The sequence below is a fragment of the Melopsittacus undulatus genome, chromosome 3 (assembly GCF_012275295.1).
Source record: "Melopsittacus undulatus isolate bMelUnd1 chromosome 3, bMelUnd1.mat.Z, whole genome shotgun sequence".
Lineage (NCBI taxonomy): Eukaryota > Metazoa > Chordata > Aves > Psittaciformes > Psittaculidae > Melopsittacus > Melopsittacus undulatus.
The window spans coordinates 55,913,047-55,940,151 of NC_047529.1; the positions used below are offsets into that span (position 1 = coordinate 55,913,047).

The window sequence follows — 27,105 nt, forward strand, 5'->3', positions numbered from 1 at the left end:
ATAAGAAAAAGAATATGTTGAAAAAAGCTAAGAATGCCTGTTGAAATATTTAATATTCCAATGTTCTAACTCTGAAGTTACCACTCCCACCAAACCCTCAAATACTGAATCTGTAAGGAAAACAAAATAAAGCAGCATAACATCTGTTAATCAAAATCTTTAGCCACATTCTATTTCAGCATTTGTTTTTAATCAAGAGTCTGACCAAAACTAATATACAGTAAAATAACAACCTGTTAAGAATTAAATGTCAATAAATCAGCAACAATCAGCTTAGAAGAATATATATCTTTAAATCTAAGATGACAAACTACAACTACTCTAATGGAAGAAATAGCAGGAACCTGGTGAAGAAACAGACAATTTAAAAAAGTATTTATGATTAATTTTGCACAACAGAGTTTAAATATGCAAACACACAGATTCAGTAACAACCTCCTCTGCTTGTGAAAAAATCTTCATCCTGCAATTGTTCATGTTCAGAACTTCTCCCAACAATACTTAAGAACTGCAGCCTCTAAAAAGAATATAAAGCTTGTATCTGTAGTCCCAAATAATCTTTGAGAATGTTTAAAAAAAATAAAATTATACAGTTAACACAGGAAATTAATAGTTTTTATAGCTTGTTTATACTTTAAAACACAAATAATATATTATAGAAATACTTAGTTCCTGTCTGTGCTTATGAAAAATGAGATTTTCACCAAGAAAGAATTGTTGTAAACAGTTACAATTTCAGCATCTGAACATTCTAAAACATTTTCAAATGAAGAACAAAGGTTCAAGGTATATAATTAATTTTATAATAAACTTACTTTTACTCAGTTACTTTTCACAAACACTGAAAAGAGACTGCAGAACACAAATTCTTTCCTTTCTACAGATTTAATAACCTGCACTGCTTCTACAAGTTATCATGAAAAGTACCTTATTGATATTTTGATGATTATAATTTTTATTTTAATTGTAGAAAAACACGAAAGTACAAATTGACTGTAAAGAACAGTCCTGAAAGCACCTTCTGAAGATCTCCCTTTCCATTACTCTGGGCACTTTACCTAATTTGCAGTCATTTGCTATGGTAATAGCCTCTCCAATGCTAATTATATTATTTCCAATTATTTTCAATACTAAGCAAACTATTTGAGCAGTACCCAATTCATGATTATCTCAAGTAATGCAAGCTTAAAGAATGAGGGCTTTATTGGTTACTGAAATCAACTATTTTAACTATGTGACAAACAGCACTAGGTCTACCCTTTTGCTGCAGCTGCTTTGTAGTAGCCTTATGTGAGAGGCTGAGATGTAAATTACAAATAAAGGTTAATACACCATTTTCACAATATATGAAAACACTAAATGTAGAAGCATGATGTACTTAATAACTGGCCAACTCTAGTTTTATACAAGAGAACTTTAAATATTAAAAACCAGCACTCATTGATATAAAAGTCAATGAAAACGCTATGCAAGCAAGACAATCTTTCTTTTTGGAAAATGTGCTTTTCAGTTTAGCAGTACCTTTCTCTTAGCAAAGCCTTCCATTTGAAAATGTCTTGTGCAACACTGAAAAACTAAGTTCAATTCAAATCATGGGTTTCATCTATATTTATAGGATTTACACATCTCAAATATATTCAAATACCTATTCTATACTGTTAAGTTTCTGCAGTGAAGAAAAAAAAAAACCTGCTCTAAGTACTTCAAGTACTTTTCATCAAGTTTCTTCAAGTTCTGTAAGTATCTGAATTTCAGGATTACAACAGTTTCAATGTTAATGTTCTTTCACAGTTTATTCTGCTTGCAAGACTGCAGGGAAAAAGCTCTTTTTTCTATTTGTTTCCTTTTTTTTTACTAAGTTTTGTATACATAATGCTTACTTAGTGTGTTATCTTCAAAATTCATTTCAGCTTCATGAATGACACTATCATAAACTGTTAATGGGTTTCTTGGAGACCTGCTGAGTACCTTAGTGCTATCAGGGTTCAATCAGTTATTTTTATGGCCTTCTTAGTAATTTAGGATTCTAATTTGCCTATTACTTCATTTTAAGATTTCTTGACAGAACTTTGAAAATTATTGTAATTTTCCTTTTCCCTCACATTCCATCCAATTGGTTTTAGAAGCTATCATAAACATTGCAAAGTTCACACCTACAAACACTGTTAAAAGTATTTATAATAAAGGATCTACAGAAAGAAACTCACAAACACAACTAATGATTACAGAATTGAACTAACAAAACACTACACTACACAATTCATATGTTAGTTAAGCAGTTTTTAAACAAAAGCAGAAACATAGTTGCTAAATGAAGTCTGGTGTTGTACCTTCAAAAAATAACAAGAATTTTTCACAGTCACATAGCTGAACATGCATGGCTTTATGCATACAGGTCTCTTTACAGTTGTGTGATTGTTAATACCCTTAAAGAAATCTTTTAAGTGTTTTCTTAAACTACTGCCTCTAGGAATATATTATTCCAGCTTCTTTTAGCCATTAAGTGGGTAGTGCAAGATATCTTTTTACCTCTCTGGAAGAAATTGCGTACACTATAGACCCGGGACATGCAACTGTTCACAAAAATAAATGAATGTTTAGATAAATAAAAATTATATCCTGCTCTCTTCCTACTGAAAGTAGTAATGCCATAGATTAAGACTGACTTGGTAAGCAACAATAAAAAAATAGACATTCCAGAACAAAAGCTGTACAACAGCTTATCAGAGGAAGCTTGTTTTCTGGAAAGATACTAAGCCTACCTAAACAGAAATATTAAGAGTGGAATAAAAATTAATAAAAATACAACGCACAGAAGCCTGGTTAAGAATTAGAAGGGTTTTTCTTTATTTATCATTTTTGTTTGTTTGTTTGTTTTATGTGGTTTTGGTTTTTTTTGAGGGCTTTTTTTGGGGGGGGGGGGGGTCTTTTTTTTGGTGTGTGGGCTTTGTTTCTTTTTCTTTGTGTTTTCTTTGGGGTTTTTTTTGTTGTTGTTGTTTTTTTTTCAATGGTATTCTGACCAGAATCTAGACTTTCAATCAACACACTATTTTCAAGTATCTCGAAAGAAAAATGCAGGCACTGACAAATCAATACACAACATTCACAATCACAATACACAGACAATGCATTATATTCTTTGAAAGGTGACTCTGCAGGAACATACTAAGGATTAGAAAAGATACAAGTAATTTCAGACAATACGAGTTATCCAAGACTTCTTCAAACCAACTCCCCATTTGGTTGAAAACGTATGAGAAGTTATCCTTCCCCAAAATTCTATTTTATTCCAAGCAATAAGTACAAATGCACAAACCAAAACCAGCACAGAGCGACCCTTAAAAATTAGTAAGGAAAAAACATGGATAGCAGACAAACTTGGAACACAAGGAGTCCACAGTTTGGCAAAAATAGAATCATAGAACCATAGAATAGTTAGGGTTGGAAAGGACCTCAAGATCATCTAGTTCCAAACCCCCTGCCATGGCCAGGGACACCTCACACTAAACCATGTCACTCAAGGCTTCATCCAAACTGGCCTTGAACACCGCCAGGGATGAAGCATTCACAACTTCCCCGGGCAACCCATTCCAGTGCCTCACCACCCTCACAGTAAAGAATTTCTTCCTTATATCCAATCTAAACTTCCCCTGTTTAAGTTTCAACCCGTCACCCCTTGTCCTATCACTACAATCCCTAACAAATAGTCCCTCACCAGCACCCTTATAGGCCCCCTTCAGATACTGGAAGGCTGCTATGAGGTCCCCACACAGCCTTCTCTTCTCCAGGCTGAACAGCCCCAACTTTCTCAGCCTGTCTTCATACGGGAGGTGCTCCAGTCCCCTGATCATCCTCGTGGCCCTCCTCTGGACATGTTCTAACAGTTCCATGTTCTTTTTATGTTGAGGAAAACAGAACTGCACACAATACTCCAAGTGAGGTCTCACAAGAGCAGAGTAGAGGGTTCTCATCAACCAACAATCCCAGCTCCTTCTCTGCAGGGCTGCTCTGAATCTCTTCTCTGCCCAACTTGTAGCTGTGCCTGGGATCGCTCCCACCCAGGTGTAGGACCTTGCACTTGGCATGGTTAAACTTCATGAGGCTGGCATCAGCCCACTTCACAAGCATGTCAAGGTCCCTCTGGATGGCATTCCTTCCCTCCAGTGTATCAACCGAACCACACAGCTTGGTGTCATCAGCAAACTTGCTGAGTGCACACTCAATCCCACTGTCCAAACTAGAAGATTTGTTTTTCTAATTTATCATTTGTGCAAGCTACCTAGCTTGCAAGTCCTGTGGGTGTATTAACATCAGTAACGACTTCCGCAGACCAAAACCTTTTCAGATAAATCTGTGAAATCCCTTCTTGCTTAAAGGTCTGGTAGCCACTGGATGGCAGAATCTTATTTTTTACTGAAGGTGAAAGTGATGCAACATTCATCAGCTTTCTATTCCACAGCTGACTTAGAGTATAAAATTCTACACAAAGCATAGGAAGTTTAAGCAGAATAGAATCTGAGTGGTATTCTAAGCAAACACAATTTCATGCCTCAAATGTTGCCATTTTTACATAAGCATGAATCAGTGTGAAAGACCACTAAGAAACAACTCTTTCCACAAACTAGATGATGAACTCAAGGCAGCTCTAATATAAATGTATAAAATCTTTATTTTTACTTCACTTAGGTTTCCAATTCTTTCCCAAGGAGTTTACTATTACAACTAATGCATTTATGAGTAAATGCGATTACATTTAATGAAGATACTCTAAATTAGCCATTTCATTAAAAAGATATTTGTGTGTTGGTGCTCTAAAAGCAATTTAAAAATAGGACAAAACTGTTAGTCATTAAAGTAATAGTCATGAATGAGACCATACAATCGAGTCTCCAGGCAAGCTACAGCTCAGAAACTGCTTTAACAGCACGGGAGTAATAGCATAGCACAGACAATCAGCACTTGAGAGTTTTAGTCATGCAATTCATTTGCCAGACCTTGTAATTCTACAAAGTTTAATAAATATTATACATTTTTTTCCCTTTTTTTTTTCTTTTCCCTAAGCATACCTGTGAAACCTGCTGTGATCTATGGTCTAAAGCACACTCCCTCACACAGCACAAAAGGGTGCTAACAACAAGTTCCATTAAAAACAGAGATCTTCTTTCACTCTGTATTACTTCATGCATTAACATGAGTTGACATAAACAGCTTGTCAGATGTGATCAATCCCAGTATCACAAATTTTCACTTGGTGGCCCAATGTACTCAGGGTACCATGCCAGCATTTTAGTAGCAGCTTCTGAACTCATGATTGGCATGCACAGACATAGCAAAATATATCTAATCTATCCAGAACAACACTGGAAAAAAATGTAATAATCTTTAATTCTTAGCAATTTATCCAGAAAATATTATCTCCTTTAATATGATCCTATTTTAATGATTTACCTACAGGACATTCTCTTTATAGTCCTCGTTCCAGAAGAGATATTGTCTTGTCCACATTCATTTTTGTAGTATTCATGTAATACTAGAAATGTTAGTCATCAGTACTAATTTCTAAAGCATAACAGCACTCAAAATTAATATTCTAAAATGATGACTTCTTCTGCTGCACTATAACCAAATAATAGGATCACAACTAATTTATCATAAACATAACCCATTGCACTCATAAACCAAGTTTAAACTTTCATATTCATTGGCTTAATTTTCATGTAGATATATTTTAATCAAAGTACCTTACCTATTTCAGGTGCAACAAATCCCATTCTGCACTAAGTTGTTTAGATGCATTTTCAGTTAAAAAGATAACAGAACTGGTAACAGGATGAATAATCTACACTATTTTACATGAAATCCATGAAATTCAGGAAATTAATTTCAGATATCCCTTGTCCTGACATAAATAGTCTCTAGGCCATCTTTCCCCTTTGATGTACTTTGAAACGTTGCTGGTTAAATCACCTATCTACGTATATATACAGAGAAATATAGGTACATACACTTTAATAAATACATTCCTACTATCCCTCCAAATTATGAGCATTTAGTAGCTCCCCTAGTTTCTAATTATACATACATATACATTTAAAGCACTTTGTGCCAGTATAAATCCTATTTTGTTACTGAAGGAACACTTAGAAATAAACAAAGATGTTATTCTTGGGGACTTCCACAGCTTCCTCTTCCTGGTGATACTTTTTGTATTTCACTACTTTCACAAAGCTGGCAGCTCATGAGATTTACGAACAATAATAAACAAAAATATAACTATATAAATACCATAAAAATAAAATTATTTTTATATCCTTTTGGGAGTACTATTTGGGAATAAAATTTCCCACCTACAACAAAGACTGAAATGTCTTTCAAAGTGCACATACACATTTTAAGCAAAGGCTTATAACACATAAAAAGGAAAACAGGATGATGTTTGGATCTGCTCCATTTAGCACCAAGCTATATCAGTGAGATTTCATTGGAGTTAGGGGGACAATTTTTGTAGGAAAAAGTAGCATAAACGAAGATATGAAAATTACATGAGCACACCAAATACAGCTCTGGGCCATAATCAGCAGTACAATTTCTTCAAGTAAGCACAAATTATGTCTCATCCAAAGTGTAGTACCTGAAGAGTTACATGCCATAAGGAAGCTTAGAGTAAAACACATTAGACAGATGCAAGTAACAAAAAGGCACCAAAGATCCAGCAGCTGGTTTCAAAGCTGTATATGCTACCAGTGACTACACTAGAACTAAAAGCAATTCTTACATGGTATGACTATGTCACTATTAGTGGCAATCGCAGATCACAGATAATTTAGGTTGGAGGTCATCCAGTCCAAGATCCCACCTCATGAGGTGGCCTGGGACTGTGCAACTGGGTTTTAAATATCTCCAAGGATGGAGACTTCACAGCATCTCTGGGCAAGGTGTACCAGTCTTTGACTACCTCACAGTAAAAAATTACTTCCCTGTGTTCAGATTAAATTTCATGTGTTTTAATTTGTGCCCATAGCCTTTGGTGCTGTCACTGGGCACCACTGAGGAGAGCCTGGCTCCCTCATTGTTAATCATTCCCACATCATATATATGCTTGTAAGCGTATACACTTGTAAAAGTCCCCCAAGCCTCCTCTTCAGTGCTCTCAGCCTTTCTTCACATGAAAGATGCTCCAGTCCCTTAATTAGATTAAAATACCAGAAGAATTCCTTAGAAATGACAGATAACGAACCATAAGGGTAAAACTGTACTCTGACATTTTATGGAAAATAGAATCACAGCCCATTAGACTTCCCTGAATATGCTTTTATTTTGAATTAAATATAATCTTTTAGAAAACTATGGAGTCTTGATACTTAAAATTATCACCATAGTCACTGGTTAACGCAATAGGTATTTAAGAGCAGTAGCCAACAGAAACCAGGGAAATTTCATACTCCTGAGTTACATTAGTGTTATTAAATTCAAACACGGGAAAATTTTCCTAGATTCTGACAGAGGTTTCACAACAATAAAAATGTATCCTGAGGTGGGGGGAGAAAAAAAAATTCATTATGCATGAAAAGATTACTTCTGCTTAAAGCTATCATAGCACACTAAGTACAGAATTGTAGAATCAATTAGGTTGGAAAAGACCTTTAAAATCATCGAGTCCAACCATTACCTAAGGACTGCCAAGTTCACCAGTTCACCACTAAACCATGTCACTAGAGGCTTCATCTACACATTTTTTGAACACTTTCAGAGATGGTGATTCTACCGCTTCCCTGAAAAGACTGTTTCAATGCTTCATCACCCTTTTGGTGAAGACATTTTTCTTAATATCCAACCTAATCCTTTCCTGGAGCAGCTTGAAGCTGTTTCATCTTGTCCTGCCACACGTTACTTAGAAGAGGAGACCAGCCACCTCCTCACTTCATCCTCCTTTCAGGAAGTTGTAGAGAGTGATAAGGTCCCCCTGAGCCTTCTCTTCTCCAGGCTAAACAACCCCAGTTTCCTCAGCCATTCCTTGTGAGACTTTTGCTCTAGATCTTTCACCAGCTTCATTGCCCTTCTCTTAACCTTCTCCGACACCTCATTATCCCTCTTGTAGTGAGAGGCACAGAACTGAACACAGTATTCGAGGTGCAGCCTCACCACTGCTGAGGACAGGGGGAAATAATGAAATAACACAGAAATAACTGAAATGGTCTACTAAAAACCAAACTGTAGCAAAACCTAGTTGTAGAGAAATCCTCCTAACTATGATAACATGGGCACTCCTTAAAACAAAACAAAAGTCAATTGGAAAAAAATAATCAAAGAATAAAACACAGCTATTTTTTTTCTTTTTTTTTTCTTTTTTTTTTTTTTTAAATAATCTGTCCTTTTATCCAGTCTCTTGAAGAAAGGAAAGAAATCAACTCAAAACCAGAAGGTTTTAGGGAAAATATTTAACTCTAAATATAACAGCTAAGAGCAAAGATGCCTGAAGTAATTTCAACAAAAATTGCCACCAACATTATCTAAACTATTCTCTTTACGAGCTACACTACACAAATGACTGTAGCAGTCGTACATTTGTTATAGACTTCTGAATTATTCATCCACTTACAGTTGTATTAAAAATACAACATTGAGAAATATTCTTTGATTCAGCGTATAAATTAAACCCAAAGACCTCTGCATCTAAAGACCCAAAAGCAGTTTGATAGAAATGACAGGACAGCATCATAACTCCAAGGCTTTCACTGCTCTGAGTTAAAACACTGAAATAGCTTGGGGAATCTCCTCCCTCACAGGGAGAATTGTTGTGTTCCTCAGCCTAGTTATAATATGACAAAAGATTATAGACAGAATGATTATACCCTCTGGTGACTTGATTTGAGGAAATGGATAAAAAAGTGTTTCAGAAAGATTTTTCCATAAAAGCAACTATTTCTAAAGCACAAATGTACACAAATTTTGGTATCTAAATAGACACACAGGAGAGACTGTGATTACAGTGACACTATTTATTGTAAATTCAAAAGTATCTGATGTCAAGAGAAATATTGCAGATTATAGCAATAAAATGAGATCAGAACACAGCCTCCTCTTAGAGCTTTCTAATACCATTTTTGAATTACACAAAAAAAAATATTTTGAAATAATGCAGCTCATAAGAAAATTGCAAAAGAAAAAGTGCCAACAGTCGTGGCATTTCCTAATAATATTAGAAGTTAAAATTTTATGAAGATAGAAGGATAAGTTCAATTTGCTCACATTTCAACCATATCAACAGCATATAATAGGGAGGGTTTATTTCGCTTACACTTTAAAAATAACTTAATGCTATACAGTGTGAAATATAGAAATCTCTACAAAGTTTAAAACATTTAAAATGTTGTTACCCTTAACAACAAGGTTCTTCCTGGGCCGCTATGTACTCACGCTTCCATTACCATCACCTCCCTGACTTTTTTATATGGAGCAATAAGAAAACTGATGCTTATTTGCCACAGACTATTTCACAGATTCTTCTTTCCCCTTTTTTATTTTTTCCCCCAATTCAGAGAACACTTTCATAATTTGTTACAGTTGTATACACGTAAAACAGACTCCTAGCTCTGTTGATGGCACATTACTCCCTTAATTTATTCCCCTAGGAAAACAGTATGTCTCTTTAAGAGGAAAGAGAAAAAGGAATCATTGTTAGAGGCACACTGTCTCAAAAGAAACTGTCATCAAAGAGTTAATATAGAAAACATTTTTCTGTTTTTTCAAGAATATAGACCCTGTAAGACAGAGAAAGCCAACAAATAAATAGGAAAGGTAACAAGGGCATAGTGAAAGGAATGACATAAATCTCGTCCATTAGTGAGGAAAAAAGTTACTCTACTATCATGCAGCATAGAAACTGAAGCCCTTTTATGCAACCAATCTAAAACGGTTTTAGCTACCTTTTTTCCCAAGTAACAAGATTAAGTTATGATACAAAAATACATGTAAGACTACTTTGTGTAAGTTAAATTTTGGTATGAATCACCATTTCTGGACTGGCAGACTTTTGAAACAACTGCAGCTTATAAAAAAAAAAAATTCTAAGCAGTAAGTTGCATTGATAAGGGCATACATTCATCTCCCAGAAGGTGTGGTGACTGCAACAAGCCTAGACAGATAACTTATAAATCTAGTAGGGATGGAGAGTACTGACAGAAAATAGCATATAATTTTTGCTCAAACCTGAAAAATAGTGACCAGGAGGAAGAGACAGACACCAGACAAAAGGAATCGAGGTCAGATGCTCCCATACCACACAGACTTAAGTGAATGTTTGAGGTATGGGTCAGGATAAAGAGACAAAACTTTCCATAGGGCTGCACCTGGGCATTTCCATTCAGCAGTTCTCAGGATTTAGATTCACAGAATATTAAGACACTGAAAACTACAGAATCACAAAAACTTAAAAGCTGATGAAGAAAATAGTTCTTACTTGCAAACAGCACTAGAGATTTAACAGAGCTTTCGTATGTACCTTGAAAGGATACATGCTGCAGGTTAGAACTGGACCAGACTTGTTTTGCTGCTATAGTAGAGACTCATGTGCAAACCAGCTATTTTTTCTTGAAGTAGGCGAATTATTGATGCAAAACTTTAGAGAGGCATTCTTATTTACCTCAAAAATGGATTTTTTTTTACAAGCAGCTAAAAAGTCTCCACCTAAGGAGTATGCACAGAAGGGAGACAATCTCTTGCTTAGAGGTCCAGAAGGACAAAGGTTTACGGGTGTCAAAAACAAATGGAATAACAATCAGAAACAGAGGAAATCAACTCCTGCATAATCTCAGATGACTCAGAAAAATTCCTGAACCTTTTCAGATTCAGGAAACAAAAGCAGAGAATGAGGAATGTTTGCACAGAAGTTTCCTTCATTGTATTATATTCAATAACAAGCAAGCTCTGTGAATGGCTAAGTGAAATCTTCTTTCATATTTTGTTTCCTGCAAATAAGAAGTTCCTATTTTTCTTCTCCTGATTAATTTCCAGCAAGAAGAAAGAAATGGTTTCTACTATTATCATTGTTATTATTATTATAGCAATATTTCCTATTTTTATCTCATAATAATAGGAATGTATTATTTATTCATATGAAAAGAAAGAATAACTTCACTCTTATTTAACGTGTTCAGTTCCAACATTCTAATAGAAGGATCAAGTGATAGGATAATTCCAATCTTCCAATTAGAATTCAGAAAAACTATTTTGTTAGACAAAGATACAAACCACACACCTCTTTCCTGCTTTAAAACAGTTACATTACTTGTTGCTCCCTGTTGTTCTGCAGACTCAACCAACTACTACTCCTAGAAAATTTTAAAACTTCCATTATATTAGCAGCTACTGTGTGAACTTGAGGTTAATGGAAACTGCAAGTTTGAGATGAATGGCCTACCAGATATAAAGACAATCTTTTAGTCATGCAGCTCCTCTATCCCAAAACCTTTTAAAAGCATCAAAAACTATTTGGTGATTTCTAACTGAATCCCTTAATCAACAGTCTCAGTCCCATTTCTATTATTGAAAGACCCAGGACATTCTTATCCTAGGTAAGAGTTTCATGTCTCAAGGAGAGTACCAAAACTTGTGTTAAAACAAACCAAACATTAAAATCAGACAAACTATAATTTGTCTAAAATATTAAGTGAGAGTTAATCTCCAAAATGTCACAGCATATCAGTATTAGCATACACTTCCCTCATCTTTGAAAATTTTCACTTTGAGATTATATATCTTTAAAATAAAAAACAATTTTGGCCTTCAGTATAGTTTTATTTAGAATTTAAAATACTATCTTGTATTTCTTTTTATATTGAAGACTGATTACTCCTAAGAACGAAAGCTTGCCTTCAGGTATGCTATCAAAGTAAAGCAGACTACAGCATTATTCTCCCACACTCATACTATGATATTCCATTGAGAAATGGCTATCCCCTAAACAGGATGCAGGAGAAACACATTACTCACTCTCTAGTCTTAATTACAAATATGACTTAAACTACTTTGAGTTGCTTTCATTAAAACTTTAGAGATCTCTGCCTGTGCTTTATATCACTCAATTTACAGTCAGTTAAATATAACAGTTTGGAGCCTAAATAATGTCTCCCTTCAAAAGCAAATTTAAACTTGTCTTCAAAAGCAAGGTAACAGCACTTCATACTACTATATTCTTTGAAAATATAGATAGCTTTCAATATTTTTATTTTTTAAATAAACTCTAGTTAATTCGATACTATTTTGTGCACACAAAGGCATTGGTTCCAAGTGTTCACATAGAAATGAGTACTTAAACTGTTAACACAGAAGCCGTTTCAATATAATATTTTCAAATTATTTACTTCAGCTTGCCCTTAATACATGACATAAACTATTTCTTTCTAATCATACCTAACAAAACCCAGAAAAATTAACAGAGTGCTCTGAAGGGTAATTACAGATGAAATGAGTAACAATTTTAACACATCAAGTAAAAATGAAAGAATGGCAAACAGAAGAATATTTCCAGAGGAATAACTATTGCTGTCATAATCTTTCTACAACTCAATTTTCTTCTCTATTTCAGTTAATTGCACAATGCGGCTAACCAAGAAGGCAGTATTGCTTTACATTATAGATGTTAAATTACTTTTTTATAAAGTTTACAAGGGAAGACTACAATCACAATGTCTTTTTTTTTTCCATAGGAACACAGTTATTTTGTTCTCCCAAAATCCTGACTATATCAGCAGCATTCAAAGAAGTATTTCTACCTGATCTACCATAGGAAAATAGAAGGTAGGTGACGGACTATGATCTTGTGTGGTAAGGTCACCAACGTGTGAGAATAGTAAAAGTTCAAGTATCAAAAGACAAAAAGTACAACAGTTTTTAAATGTATTTGGGAAAATTTTCATTAACCTCTGATTGTAATACATATTTTTGTACGTGCATTACCATCCAACAATGAGTCAAATACATGGCAGTGAAAAAACAAACACACTGTCACGAAACGTCTCCATGAGATCCATCTCCAAACTAAGCCAAACAAAAACTGGAAACATGCTCTTCAACAGGGTAATCTCTTCCATACTGCCTGTGTCCTTTAGCGAGACACTATGGACAGTGTAGCTGAGACTTTTGGCTGCCATACCTGGGTTTGTTTTTATTAAAACAAAACCATAAATTAGTTATGAGAATTAGAAGTGTTCACAGAGTCCTATTGCTAGAACTGGTGCTCTTTTGCACAAAAAAAGCACCTCAGATTTTTAATTCATTTTCTTGAAGTATTCAGAATGAGTTTCATTGGTTAAATCTTTACACAAATTAAAATCCTGACAGGTAAAAGCAGGTACTTAGATTACTTCTAGCAACAGGCATATGCGTCTATTCCCACAGTGGCTCAGCAGGTGCTTTTCAGCAGCTGGTGCCCTTTGCTGGTTTGCCTTGCAAGCATTCCCATCAGATTTTCAACCATTTCAGTGGCAGCACTACACAATATACACACACTTGGCAGCTGTGTAGAAAATGAAACAGGCTTAACGTTTTATTCAAATCAGATGCAGCCAATTTTATCTCATGTTAACATTAAAAAGTGCATTTCCCTATTCACATTTACTATTTGTATGAAAAAGAGCAACCAAAATCCCAAATAACTGTAAGAATATGCAACTCCCACATGACAGTATCTACTAAATATTTTTCAGCAATTTTTGCTTAGTATATCACACATAGCCTTGATAGTTTAAAGAACAGATTAAAAGAAATTAAGTTCTCTGCATCTGTCCTGTGTTCAGCAGTACAGATATTCTCCCTATTAGACTTCGACCCATATTGTCAATCAATTGTTCTTGTCTTCAAACTTAAATTTCCCAAGTATCACAGAATCCCAGAATCCCGAGGGTTGGAAGGATCCTCAAAAGATCATCTAGTCCAACCCCCCTGCAAGAGCAGGGTAACCTAGAGTATATCACACAGGAACTTGTCCAGGCGGGCCTTGAATATCTCCAACGTAGGAGACTCCACAACCTCCCTGGACAACCTGTTCCAGTGCTCAGGAACAGATAACTCTTCTTTTTGAGTGGCATGGTTTAGTGTGAGATGTCCCTGCCCACGACAGGGGAATTGGACCTAGATGATCTTAAGGTCCTTTCCAATCCTAACTATTCTATGATTCTAACTCAGATTTTACAGAACTCTTTTCAATACAATAGTTGCACATTACTAGTACTTAGAATAAAAAGAGTATCTATAAACGAGAAGATCTGTTTAAGTTTCAAATACAACTTCACTAATGAAAGGACATTTGAAAATATGATTTTGTATTCACAGGGATTTTTTCGTGCAGTACCAAGCCTTTGAAAATAAAAATGTGTGCAGAAACACAACCCAGACTGACACAACAAAGAACACATTTATCAGTTTTTCATAGCATTCTTGACACCCTCAACATCTCCAGTGTCTTAAATGGGGTTTGTTCACATAGCACAACCGCCAAGCTACTAAGACGCTAAAAGGCTCTTATATGAGTATATAAACAGATAAGTCAATACAAAAAAATAAACAAATATTGTATAATACATTACAGCTACTATCCTAATAGTGTTTAGAAACTGATGTTTAAAGAATAAACACAACCCCCTTGATAATCTTCAAAGAATAAAAGCACAAGACTACAAAATGTCTTCAACTAAACTGAGTATAACACTAGGATAAAGGTAACTTAAAGAACAGATAATCAGATCATATTTTAAGCAGTCAATTTGAAGACACTATAAGACAGGGAAAGACATTAGGTTACAGCTGAACAGCAAGAAGAAGCCTTTAGACCAAAAAGAAAAAGGTAATTTTTCACCTTTGCAGAAAGTCATCTGAAAAATCTGAGTAGATGAGCTAAGACAGCACATACTGCAAAGGAAACCTTCATTCAGCCTGATTCTAAACAAACCAAACTTGCCTAGTGTCAGGCCAAATTCAAATTCAATCCACAACATCATGCCAAAAATAAAAGCCAAATCCTATGAATAAGCCAAAGGGAGGACATACTTCAAGTAAATACAGACTCACACCTATACAAGGCATAGCTCCAAAACTTACGAGTGGCATGAAGTGTTTGCTTTCTTTATCTTCATTCCTCCCTATCCCAAGAGGAGAACTATGGGATTACTTCCCCAACAATGGGCTGACACAGATTGTTACCTTACATATAGGCTGCTTCTCAGTGAAAGCTGCTTTGTGCTCTTCATAAAATCTGACATAAGATCATACCTCAATTCTTGTCTCTCTCCAAGTATTCATCATAGAATCATAGAATAGTTTGAGGTGGAAGGGACCTTAAAGATCATCTGGTTCCAACCCCTTTGTCATATGGGTTAGATATTCAATTTGATGCAGAAATTGCAAGTATTGCAGATGCAATTCTAAAGTAATAATGAAATACTCATTAGCTCACATACTGAAGAAAAATAAGCCAGAACTCACAGGCTTTAAGATTGACATCAGTGTAGAATCTTAACTCCAATATTCTTGTTAACCTGTTATTGCACATATTCTACCTTCTTTGGCCTCCATTCAGGAAATATGAAGACAAACTGCAATTTCTGTTATACATTGCCAGCTATTAAAAGCTTGTAACTGAAACTAAATGTTATGGGGTGTTTTTTGTCTTAAACTGGGACTAATGATTACAGAACTTGTAGTAAACTTTCCTTAGAGCAATTTTCTAACATACTACACATTGGATAAATTATATGATTTAAATAAAATTTAAAATATTTTTTAGATTATTCAATTTGGTCCAACTGTCTATTGCTGTTTGGAAAACATGCAACTGAAATATATGCTAAGATCTGGAATAAATGGTCCAACATTCTGAGTGTGAAAAATGTAATTTATGCAAAAGCATCCATACTCCTATTCAGTAGACTTATTTTTTACAATTCTAAAAATAAAAAAAACATTACAGGAAAAAAAGAGAATATTGATTTTGTAGTAATTCCTTTGCATAATGCAGAGAGGAAAGAAAGCCATTTCTTATTCAGACCATAAAGTAGTGCTAGTAAAACAAAATGGAAATAATGTGAAACAAAAGAAATAAATCCTACCCTGAACAACCACTTTAAGTAAAAAGCTTAAGTAATTTTTCACCAACAGCAATTTGTTAGATAAAACCTGTTTTCAGTCTTGAAGAGGAACTTTCCCTGACCTGAGTTTATGACTTTAAAGGTACATTTATTTGGCAAAAAGTCTGGCACAAAAAACAACTTTATAGTAAGTACAAAAATATATATTTCACTAATGGTCAAGCCGTATGTCAAGCAGACAAAGCTCACAAATCTAATCTTGTGCTTACTCCATTTTTTAAATTCTTGTTAGTGAAACAATATAGCTAGCATGCCACTCAGGCAAGTACTAGTACCATAATCCTTCAGATTAAACTGGTGTGACCAACCAGCTGCTTATAAGCCACATGTGCTTCTACTGTGGTGAAAGCACACCTCTCCAAATAATAAGAAATGGCAAGAATCATCATTATCTACAAATTGAGCTGGAGGTGGTATTTGCTGCCTTACAGTGTGACTCCTTCTGTAGAACGCAGTACACCCTTCTGCCATTGAACACCTGCGACATTCCTGCGCAGCAGCACAACACTCTCTATGCAGACCACTAGCTTCTGCTCGCAATTCAACAGCAGTAGGAAATAAAGAATACGAGATCACACAGGTGGAGTCAGACAGTGGCAGGAGGTGAAGCCATTGAGATTAAAGTTTAGAAAGGTAGGAGCAACAAAGCAGAAAAAGGAACACACATAGTAGGAAAGCATAAATGACAGCAGTTTAAGACAGATGCCATTGTATGGTTTTATGCCTGCTAAACTGTGAAAGGCTGGCTACTCCTGATCACGTATCTGCAGTGTGTAACGGGATTAGGTAGGAATGGTCACTACATTGATCTTTGTCAGTTTATATAATGAGTTTCATCTCAGCATCTGTATTCTTCCAGGTACTGATTCCATAACACTTTAGCAAAGTCTGCTTGTGGAGTAATTTAACTAATCACAAAGTTAAAATCTTTAGAAGATAATCTGACCCTTTGCAATGAAATACTAACTAAACTAAATACTTTGAAAATACTAGCTGTAAGATTTCAGATAATATAATGTGAAATCTAGCTGAAATATGTTACTCCATTCTGAAGTGTGGTAGAAGTTGCATGCTGACTACACTGCCAACCCTATAAATAACAACCTCATGTTAATCTCTGTGCTAGTTTTAAGTCATTGCTGCTCCCTTTGGCATTGGTGCAAAGTAGTTTTGTCATTTCGTCTTATATTTTTACAAAAGAAAAATTTAAAAAAAAAGAAAAAGAGTCTATATATGTATAAAATGTGGTTTGTTAGAATTCATACTTAGAGGAATTACATTTCTCTCATCTCTCATCTCATTCCCAGATCCACTCTTGTCAACATAACCAATACAAACCATCAGTGAAAAACTAATTTTATTTTGTTTTGCTACTATCCTTCTCACACTCTTTCTTACTGGTCACACTTCATAGTGCGGTTTGCTTCAGTCCTTTGAGAAAATAGATGCAATTCAGATTTTTAACCTTGAATGAAGGAAAGTACCACTGGAAATTTCCAAATCAAGATAAAGGCTTCTTTACATTATAGCTGGCATATAAATTTATTTCTCTTAAAAAGAAATCCATATCAGCCATTAAAAAACTTTCCATAAACAAAACCTAAATAGAAGCACACTTCCCTTTACAACACAGGAAACTAGAACGCCAGCTACACAGTACTTTTCCTGACTACCTTCCCTCTTCACATTTGGTACCAAGTGAAGAAGAACCCAGAATGCAGCCTAGGAAATTTTCTAATAGTATAAAAATCGGTGTACTCTGTATCTGAAGCAATGACTTATATGCCCCACAGATGTCAATGAGGGCAAGCGTTTAGATGGAAAGGTCAAAATCTTCTGTATTGCAAACCCATTTACAATTCTGTCACAGCTTCTCATAGCAAGCAAAAGAAAGCTAGACCTTACAGCACAGAGCCTATTGCCAAAAAAAGTATATTAAAAACAAAGGGGATCACAGTCTTCAATCATTATTGTGTAGCAAAACAGCTCTGAAGAGGTTACCAACCATCAGTTATAACAGCTGGCCTCTGCCCAGCAATCTGATATCCTACGACTTTAAGATCTGAGGGAGGACTCCTGTCTCCCACTGCACTGGGACTCCTGGGGCTCCCACCTTCCCCACCTCCTTCTTCTCCTCACAGTGGCTCTCTGGCAAATGAGAACTTAAGAGCTTAAGCCTGAATCTAAGTCAGCAAAACTATTCTGGGAAAGTAGATAAGTGATCTATTTTCTGGATGTAAAAAAAAAAATTATTTTACAAGGAGAAGCACCCTTGAAAAAAAACAAATTTTGTTTCTTTGATTGCTGAGACTAATAAATGTTAGTACTTGAGGCAGGGAAACAGTCAGAGCCGACCCTCGGCAAGGCAAGAAGTTCATCTATGTGTAACAGATGAGACTGGTGAAATGGATAAGAGATGAAAACTAACCAAACTCAAAGGAAGAATATTTATAATTTTAAAGATATTGGGATTTCTCCATAAAACAGCAGGCACTTGGAAAGCTGTGATAAATACCCTTGTAACAGCAACAATAGACAATTTTTTTTCTGTGCTTTTTTTCCCTGTGGTTCCTTGTTATTATGGGTTGCATTAAACCTTAATCTATATGTTTAGACTGACTCAGTGTCTTACAGCAAAATCCCACCACTAATGATACATGCAGTATCATTACTTTTATGCAAAAAAGTCAACATATCAAAACTTTCAACTTCCTTATGATGTCTTTAGATGCCACCATGAACTATCTACTGCTATATTTACAGTCACTTCTTGCCCATCTGGCTATATTTTAGATATTCAGAGATGTAAGAGAACTATCTTATAAGGAAAACAGCTAAAAATAAATACTAGTTTTCTGCTTTTGCTTACACCAGTTCACCAAAAAGAGTAAAATACACTGACAGAAAAACTTCTTGTCCTCTAAATTGACTTAACTATCAAAAATTTTAAGCACCAACTAAAATAATCTAAACCAGCCATACTGAGAAGGCAAAACGAAATTCTGCCCTAACCAAGTTACTTGAGTCTCAACCAGATATATGCTAACGCAAAAACTGGCAATTTCAGCCTCTTTACCTCACTGAGAAAAAGGTGCCCTTCAACAAGATTAAGATCTATGAGTCTCACAAATGAAACACGGATTTTGACAAGTCCTGCAGTTGGACAAACTATTCCTAAAATCATCAGCTTCTGTTGCAAACTGATATCTGAATTAAATACACAGGCATTCAAACATTCAAGCCTGTATATGCTGTTGACCTTCATGGTTGATCTCATGTAACAGGAAAGTCATGTAGAATAGAAAGAATGGTAAAGTTCTGAAGATTTCAGAATTTCACTGTGAAACTGAAAAGTACACCTCTTGACAATACACAGTCTAAAAAGGAGATACTTTATTTGTGAGATTTGCATAACTGATGAATTTTGCAGCATTCATTTTTAAAATAATATGTGTAAAAATCTGCAAACCTTTTAGGTATTTATTTTTCTGTCTGAACTATATTTTTGCTGAAACGAGTTACTGTCTGTTGAAATATTGGTACTTCTTGCAAAAAGCTTAAAGATTAGTACGTAGTATTTAGCTTAGTAGGAAGGCACTTCATTGCAAAAAGCTGTCATGCTGAAAATTATCATATAAAATGTTACATTTTACAGTTGCAGTGGCTCAACTTTTCTATCTACTTAAACTGTCAGTCACTTCATAAACATGACATTAGGTACTGTCACCCAAGCAGAAAAGAATAGACTCATATTCTAAAATTAAACTGTTTCTGTTTCTTCTGTTTTAAAACAGTTAAACTTTCATGTAAGACAATCTTTACTCAGAACCCCAATAAAGTGCTCTGGGTAACCGGTATTAGATTTATATTTTCGTTTCCTGTTTCCCCACAGAGAAAAAAGTGGGAAACTTTTTTTTCCATGTTGTATGCTGCTGAAGAACTAAGAAACATAAAACTTTCTTCATACATACATGCAGCTTGATTCTATATGTGCAGCTTGCTCTTTATGTCCCTGTTTAAATCAATAGAAAATCCTCCGTTCAACAACAGATTTGACCCATACAATAAGGAGTGAGCAGGTACACATGATGGTGCACTGCAAGTTCTAAACTGTAAATACTAACAACAAATCTAGTTCTCTTACTCCAGCTTTTTCACCATTTAAATCAGTAAAAATGTTAGTTTTGCCCACAGTTTTCCTTCCTGCCCTCTACTTTTTTCAGCAAAGTTTAGCTAATAGTGATTTGCACTTTCCGCTTAAGGAAGCACTATTCAGAAGGTTTTGCAACCCATATAGTCACGCCATAGATCAATACTCCTAACAACTGCATCATACTCTAAAACTAGTCTGATGGACTGCAAAATAGTGCTGTGCAGTCACAAGCCAACCCATACAAGTCAGTATAAAAAAGTCCGGGCTCACTTATCCATGTGGTCTTCCAGAAAGAGAACAGAATAGTCGTAATCTTTTAGTGATTCAGGTTAAAGCTCAAACCCATAAATAGCTGAACAGGTAATGCCAAAGGAATTGAGAATTGCAACTCATGAACAAGCAGTTTAGAACAGGAATTGCTTGAATCTGAGTCATCGTGAATGGGATTATATCACTGAACTACATCCCCTGATAAATATTCTCAAAATCAGTACCAAAGCAACTAATTGGCTCCATTTATACATCATCTATCACAATATTAATTAGTAATCTTTTTAATTTAAATTTTTGTAATAGGAAATAAAAAATAATTTAGCATCTTTGAAACGGTTTACTTACCTCATCTAAGTCTTTAATATAAACAATTTTCTCTTCAATACCAATAGGCATTGGTTCACTATGCGGGATCTTTACCTCTTCATACATTTTATTGTTTTCTCTCTGAACTGCCTCTGGTAAGAACACCTAAAAAGAGCATTCCAGGAAAATTAATTGGAAGTATGAAAACAGAAAGTGTCATTATGTATAATTCACTTTGAACAATAGCTTCTCACTTTCCTTCAAAAAATGAATCCAAAATAAAAGCAATTATCACTTATTCATTTTATAGATAGCACTGAACCCCCCAAATGGAAAATAATCATTTTACTACTCAGAAAATAGTCCCCAAAAGACAAAAGAGAATTTCATAAAGCATTCCTTTTGTTAAAGTTAATTCAATGGTTTGCAAAAACAGAAATATAGTAGTCTAATGATTTAAGTGACCCTAGAAACAAAACCTAATACATTAGTTAAGAATGAGATTCTAGACTCTGCGAGAGTCAGAACCAGAATATATGAAAGTGTTTAAAAACAGAAATATAGTATTCTAATGATTTAAGTGACCCTAGAAGCAAAACCTAATACATTAGTTAAAAATAAGATTCTAGACTCTGCGAGAGTCAGAACCAGAATATATGAAAGTGTTTAAAACCTTCTGCAAACAAGTAGCATTTTCATTCATTGAACTGATAAGGAAGAGAATCTCTAAGGGAACAAAGTGAACCCTGCTGCACATAATTCACTGGGAAAGATGTACTGTTCACAAAGGGTCATACACCAAGCACGTACCTTTGCACCTCCAATGAATGCTGATGTTTTCATAGCTTCAGCTCGGGAATCATAAACATGTGGATAATGAATTTTTTCAAACTCCACCTCTCTCTGTCTACCTAGGACTGGCATACTTCGAGCATTCAAAAGTGCTAGCTCTCTGTGGGCAGAAAGATGACTGCAATAAATTGGTTTATTTTAGGCAGCCATTACAAAACCTGAATGTGGCATATTGAAGTCAGAGCAAGAGTTGCAGAAAAAACATTGCATAAAATAATCGACAAAGGAATTTTACAGTATTATTCTCTGGTATCAGTTAAACCAAATCCTGATAACACACTGTTTAGATAAAAATCACAAGTGCAATTCTGTAAGTGCAAGGCTTTTCTAAATACAGTTTTTCCTCTTTTTAAACAATACAGCAACGTGTATTTACTGTTAGATACCAATCCCACTATATTTTTCTCAAGACAAAATACAACAGCTTTTTTGCTCCTTATCCTCTCGCTCCCCTACTCTTCTCATTACCTTTAGCTGACAACATGGAAAATAGTACACATTAATCTTGGGAGGAAAAAAAGAAAGATAGTTATGAAAGATTTAGTACAGACTTCATAAATCTTAAGCACATAGTGTGTGTGCAGGAACTAAGAAAGATAGTCTACCCCTCTAATCTGCATCTCCTAGCCACACAGATGAGACAAAGCAGTGATCTGTTTAATATGAATCTTCATGCTTTCCCTGGAAATTAGGTTTTCATATTTAAAAAATTACTACACCTGTAATAAAGCATGACTTGAAGTCAGAATCATGTAATCACCAAAGCAAACTAAACTAAAATAAATGATTATAATATGTTGAAGAAGCAATTACAACAGAAGTATTTCTCATCTGTTGGCATATACTACCTTTGCATCCGCAGCTCTTTGGGATCAAAGCACGTTAGTCCTTCTCCAGAAACTTCTGCATCTTCCCCAGTTTGTTTTTCTTTTCTGGCATTTCGCTTTTCCTCGCGACGATACTGTTTCATTAACAGCCTTTCTTGTTCCGACTGAATTGTAACTTGACAACCATAATTGGGCTTAGCATTTTCTCCTATAAGCTTCTTGCACTGTTCTGCAATATGATAACATGTATATATCTCCATAAGTATTGGACCCCATCTTTGTTTTCCTCAGTTTTCCTCTAAAGGTCTGGTTTTTTTTGAACTTTTGCTGGGTTTTGGTGGGTATTCTTGTTTGTTTTGCTTTTGGTTTGGTTAGTTTTTTGCTGGGGTTTTTTTTTGGGGTGGTGGGCTGATGAAACACATCTCTCAAGATTGTTTTGCTTTGTATAGATGGTAGTGCAGCAGTTAGCCAGAAGAAGATAAAAGAAGTACCAGTTCTTGTCCCAGTGGTAGGACATTTAACGTTACCGTCATTATGCAAACAAAACTTTGCATACGAACGTCCTCATTTCAGTATTTGCAATAAATTCACCAACAGTGGAGACACCACTTATCTCTCCTCTTACATGTAGTGATGAGTAGAATGGTGTTAAAATGGATTAAATAGCCTCTTTTTATTGAACAGCCTCTCCACATAACAAGTAGTGTATATTTACTGGATAACATGATTGTATTGAAAGCATGCTCGGAATGTAATATCCCTAAGTGCATGAGAAAAGAATCATAGAATCATAGAATGGTTAGGGTTGGAAGGGACCCTAAGATCATCTAGTTCCAACCCCCCTGCCATGGGCAGAGATGCCTCACGACAGACCATGCTGCCCAAGGCTCTGTCCAACCTGGCCTTGACAAAAAGAAATCCTATTCTATTCAACCACAAATACTCCTTCCCTTCATGTGGACAAGCAGCAGGACTGAATCAAGTACAATCAGAACCACAGAACAATTCCAGCAAACAATACATCTAGAGGAGCTGGGAACCCAAAAAAGCCCAGTCACATTCACCCTTGTGAAGCCATTATTGGCCAAATCCGGACACAGCCAAGTCTTTTATATGCAATGGGGTGGAGACATTTGTTTTGGTTTAAATTATATCAGTGTTTTTAAACTTCTATTTTCAAAATTCTGCAAACAGATTATTAGTTTATGTAGGTTTGACTGAATATTATATACTCAATTCAGTGATGTTTCATATGTACTTTTGCAATCAAACTCTGAAGCCAAAAACTTCTTTTCATCAAATAAACCCACTTGACTGATGTTTTGAACAATTTGTGCCACTTAGTTTTCACCTACAGTAGCAGTGAAACACCTACATCTTACAGCATGCATGCTAGATAAGGTGACTATAACTTGTTAAATAGCTTGGACAAAATTCTAACAAACTGTCAAAATGTCCACATTAATACCATCACGCCTGTAGCTTTAACTCTCTCTCTTGTATGAAAAGGGATAACAATAGATGCAATTTCCTCACTAAATTTAATTTAGACTGAACATACCACGGCAAAGAAATGTTACTTGATTTGTCTGATAAGCACAACAATCACCTTTACTGCCATGGAAGTAAATTACATAAGAAATGGTCAAATAATACAGCAAGCTACTCAAATGCAGTACACATACAGTTCCTTGACTTGTGCTCATTTGCTCTAGACATAAGATACTCAAAGTTGACTAAGTTTCTGCAGACACAAATGACTCCCTTCCACAAATGCAATTCTGGAAAGATAAAACTTCAATCCCCATTCGAAGTAGCTGTTTTGATCAACTTAAAATAAAAAAGCCTTATTAGAATTAATAAACAGAACTCAGGGCAGAGCACCTTCAATCTCAGAGAAAATACTCAAATATCACAGAAGACAACCACAATGAAATAAGGGATCCCTCATCAGTGGAAAAAACATGAAATCAGTAATTCCTTCTTATTGTCTCAAAAGCACAATATCGAAAATATTTTTCCTCTGCATTCTAGCAGAAACTACTGATGGCATAATGAAGAATAAATTCTTAAAAGTTTCCAAAATACTACTTCTGATAAGTGAGAAAAAAATATTTATGTAACTAAAATTCACACATAGGATGCAAAACTATAATAGTTCAGATTCTACTGAGTGTATTTTTTATTGTTTGAGAGGTGGAAAAGTACCAAGATACAAAACCTTGTTGCACTGATAGCAAGACATTCTGCTTTGAAATCATGAACACATAAAATGGCTGTTCTGATGAGCATATACTAACCATCAGTACAATAAGGTGAACTTCTAAACTCTTGCTTATATAACATTCCATTCAAGATAAATGTATTAAAAATGGGTGATTTGTCTTTTAAAATTATTGTGAGGATACACAAGTCCACCATTATTAGTTTTATTCACATTTTTCAAAATCTGTGTGCTGTGAACATGTAATGGGCCACATGGTACTACATCCGTGTAAGACTTATCCCAAATTAAGACCTAGTCACAATCAGATTTATTTTTGTCAGAGGAGAAAGTGAGAAGCTTTGTTTTTAAGCAGCAGTTTGTAAATCAGATTTTAAAAGAATTACTGTGCTTGGGCAACTTACCTTATAAAAAAAATAAAAATCACAGTATAAAACCTGAGCCCCCTTGTTCCTCTTACTTAACCATCTTTAAGTTTAACTTTATTTTTTCAGATGTGGTTTTTACTGTGCTTTTTCTCCCCAAGACCTACATCTGATGATAGTACAGAAGTAGAGAGTAAGCAGGAAGACAGATGAAGAATAACTGAAGATCAACTAATTTCCAGAGTAACCCGTTAAAACAGAAAAAGTGCAATAGCTAATACATTTTAAAAAATTACACATCCCCACAGGCAACAGAAAATAAATAAATACATGCAATATGTACTTGTTCCCCCTATATCACCAGTCCATGATTTCTTTGTTTAAGCCCATATAAATATTCCTCTCTTCACCCCTGCAGTTTTTCTGGCTTGCTCTTTAAATACACATTGACATTACTGTTGTTTGAAATATAACCAAGTGATTAGAAAATTATTTATTATCTGATCTGGAATAAAATTTTCGTGGTTACTTACCTTGCAGAGTCTGGAACCTGTTATCATTTGGACAAGTCAAAGATCTTTCCAGAATCACAGATCTATTCTGTAGGAGTTTCTCTATGAGTTCAAAGCCTTCAGGGCCTAGCAGCTCAAATAACTACAAAGAAAACAAAGTCGTAAGTCGTTATCCAAATTAATGTAAATTTACAAATAGGACTGTAATAGTTCCATCCCTGGCAACAGCATAACTGTCAACAATGAATTTAAATAAATTAATGAACTTTAAGTAATTCAACCCAAATTATATCATTGCTAGTATTCAGCCAGATTCTCTATTGCAAAAAAAGGAAAATTAGAGAAAGTTTTCAACTGGAAATATTTTAAATCTGGGAAATTTGCCTACTAACACTCCACTTCTCTTATGAGATTCTTGTATAAAATTTAACTCTTCTCAAGACTAAACTTTATGTGTCCTTATTGTTATTTATATAAATTATGCTGCAAATGTATTCCTCCACAATTTAAACAGATAAATCAAGAGAACCAATGCTTTCTCATAGAAGTCACATAAATAGCAAGGCATACCCATTCCAGTGAACTAGAGATGCTTGCTGCTTTTCACAGTCAGATCCTACAGAAAACCAAGTCACAGATGTGGAGTAAAGCAAGAATTTGAAAAAACAATTAAGACCACACTAGTATTGATTTTGGTCTATACTACTTGTATGTACACTGTGCGTGTGAGAACATGCAATTTGAACACATGATGTAGGTGATGTACACCAGAAGAGAATTCCATGTCAATAAGCACTATTTTGGCCCACTGATTCTTTTACTTCAAGTGATTCTCTTGTAGCAGGCTAGATAAACACAGTTCCCTACTTAAAGTTCAGTTTTCCACATAATACTGTTTTTAATGGAAAAAAAAATCGTCCAAAACATTAAAAGCACTTTTCTGTCTTATCTATAATTATTTTGTCAAAAATCGAAGCATTACAGTACAGCAGTAAGTTACTCAGAACCTATTCTTGATTTCTAATACTGCTTAAAACAATTTTTCACCTTTTTTTTTCCATTTCCAGAAAGAAAAACAGGGCAATTTCTCCTTAGTGCTCTTCACGTTTGCTGCTAGTATTTCTCATATAACTTCAGGAATCAGGTAAAAGTTATCATGTACTTTGATGTGACATTCTGTGAAATAGTAAGACTGCAGCACTGTAGGAATCAAGTATTTCTGTTCTAACTATAAAAAGGAGAGAGAAGACACTCACTGTCCTGTGTTTAATTTGCCAGCTCCTTAACAGAGAGGTTTTTGTGGCTGTCTGTGACTAGTGCCCTCTGGGAACACCCTGAAATAACTTCATGCTGCCTCTTCATATATTCACAAAAATTTGAACAGTGCCAAGGGCATTAGATCAATGATCCCTTTTTTTTCAGGCCAATCTGTACTTCATAATATAAGCTGA

The 27,105-nt window shown here is 35.0% G+C and overlaps 1 protein-coding gene across 2 annotated transcripts in view; it reads right to left on the bottom strand.

Annotated features, from left to right (window-relative positions):
• Nucleotides 1-27,105, bottom strand: part of ASCC3 (activating signal cointegrator 1 complex subunit 3) — a 265,394-nt gene that overhangs the window by 198,954 nt on the left and 39,335 nt on the right. For both annotated transcript variants that reach the window (XM_005145089.3, XM_034060883.1), the window contains exons 5-8: nt 25,676-25,796; nt 22,575-22,782; nt 21,685-21,826; nt 20,914-21,039 (exon numbers count right to left, since the gene is read on the bottom strand). In XM_005145089.3, the coding sequence (XP_005145146.2) occupies nt 20,914-21,039; nt 21,685-21,826; nt 22,575-22,782; nt 25,676-25,796 (597 nt within the window). The remainder of the gene's footprint in view (nt 1-20,913; nt 21,040-21,684; nt 21,827-22,574; nt 22,783-25,675; nt 25,797-27,105) is intronic.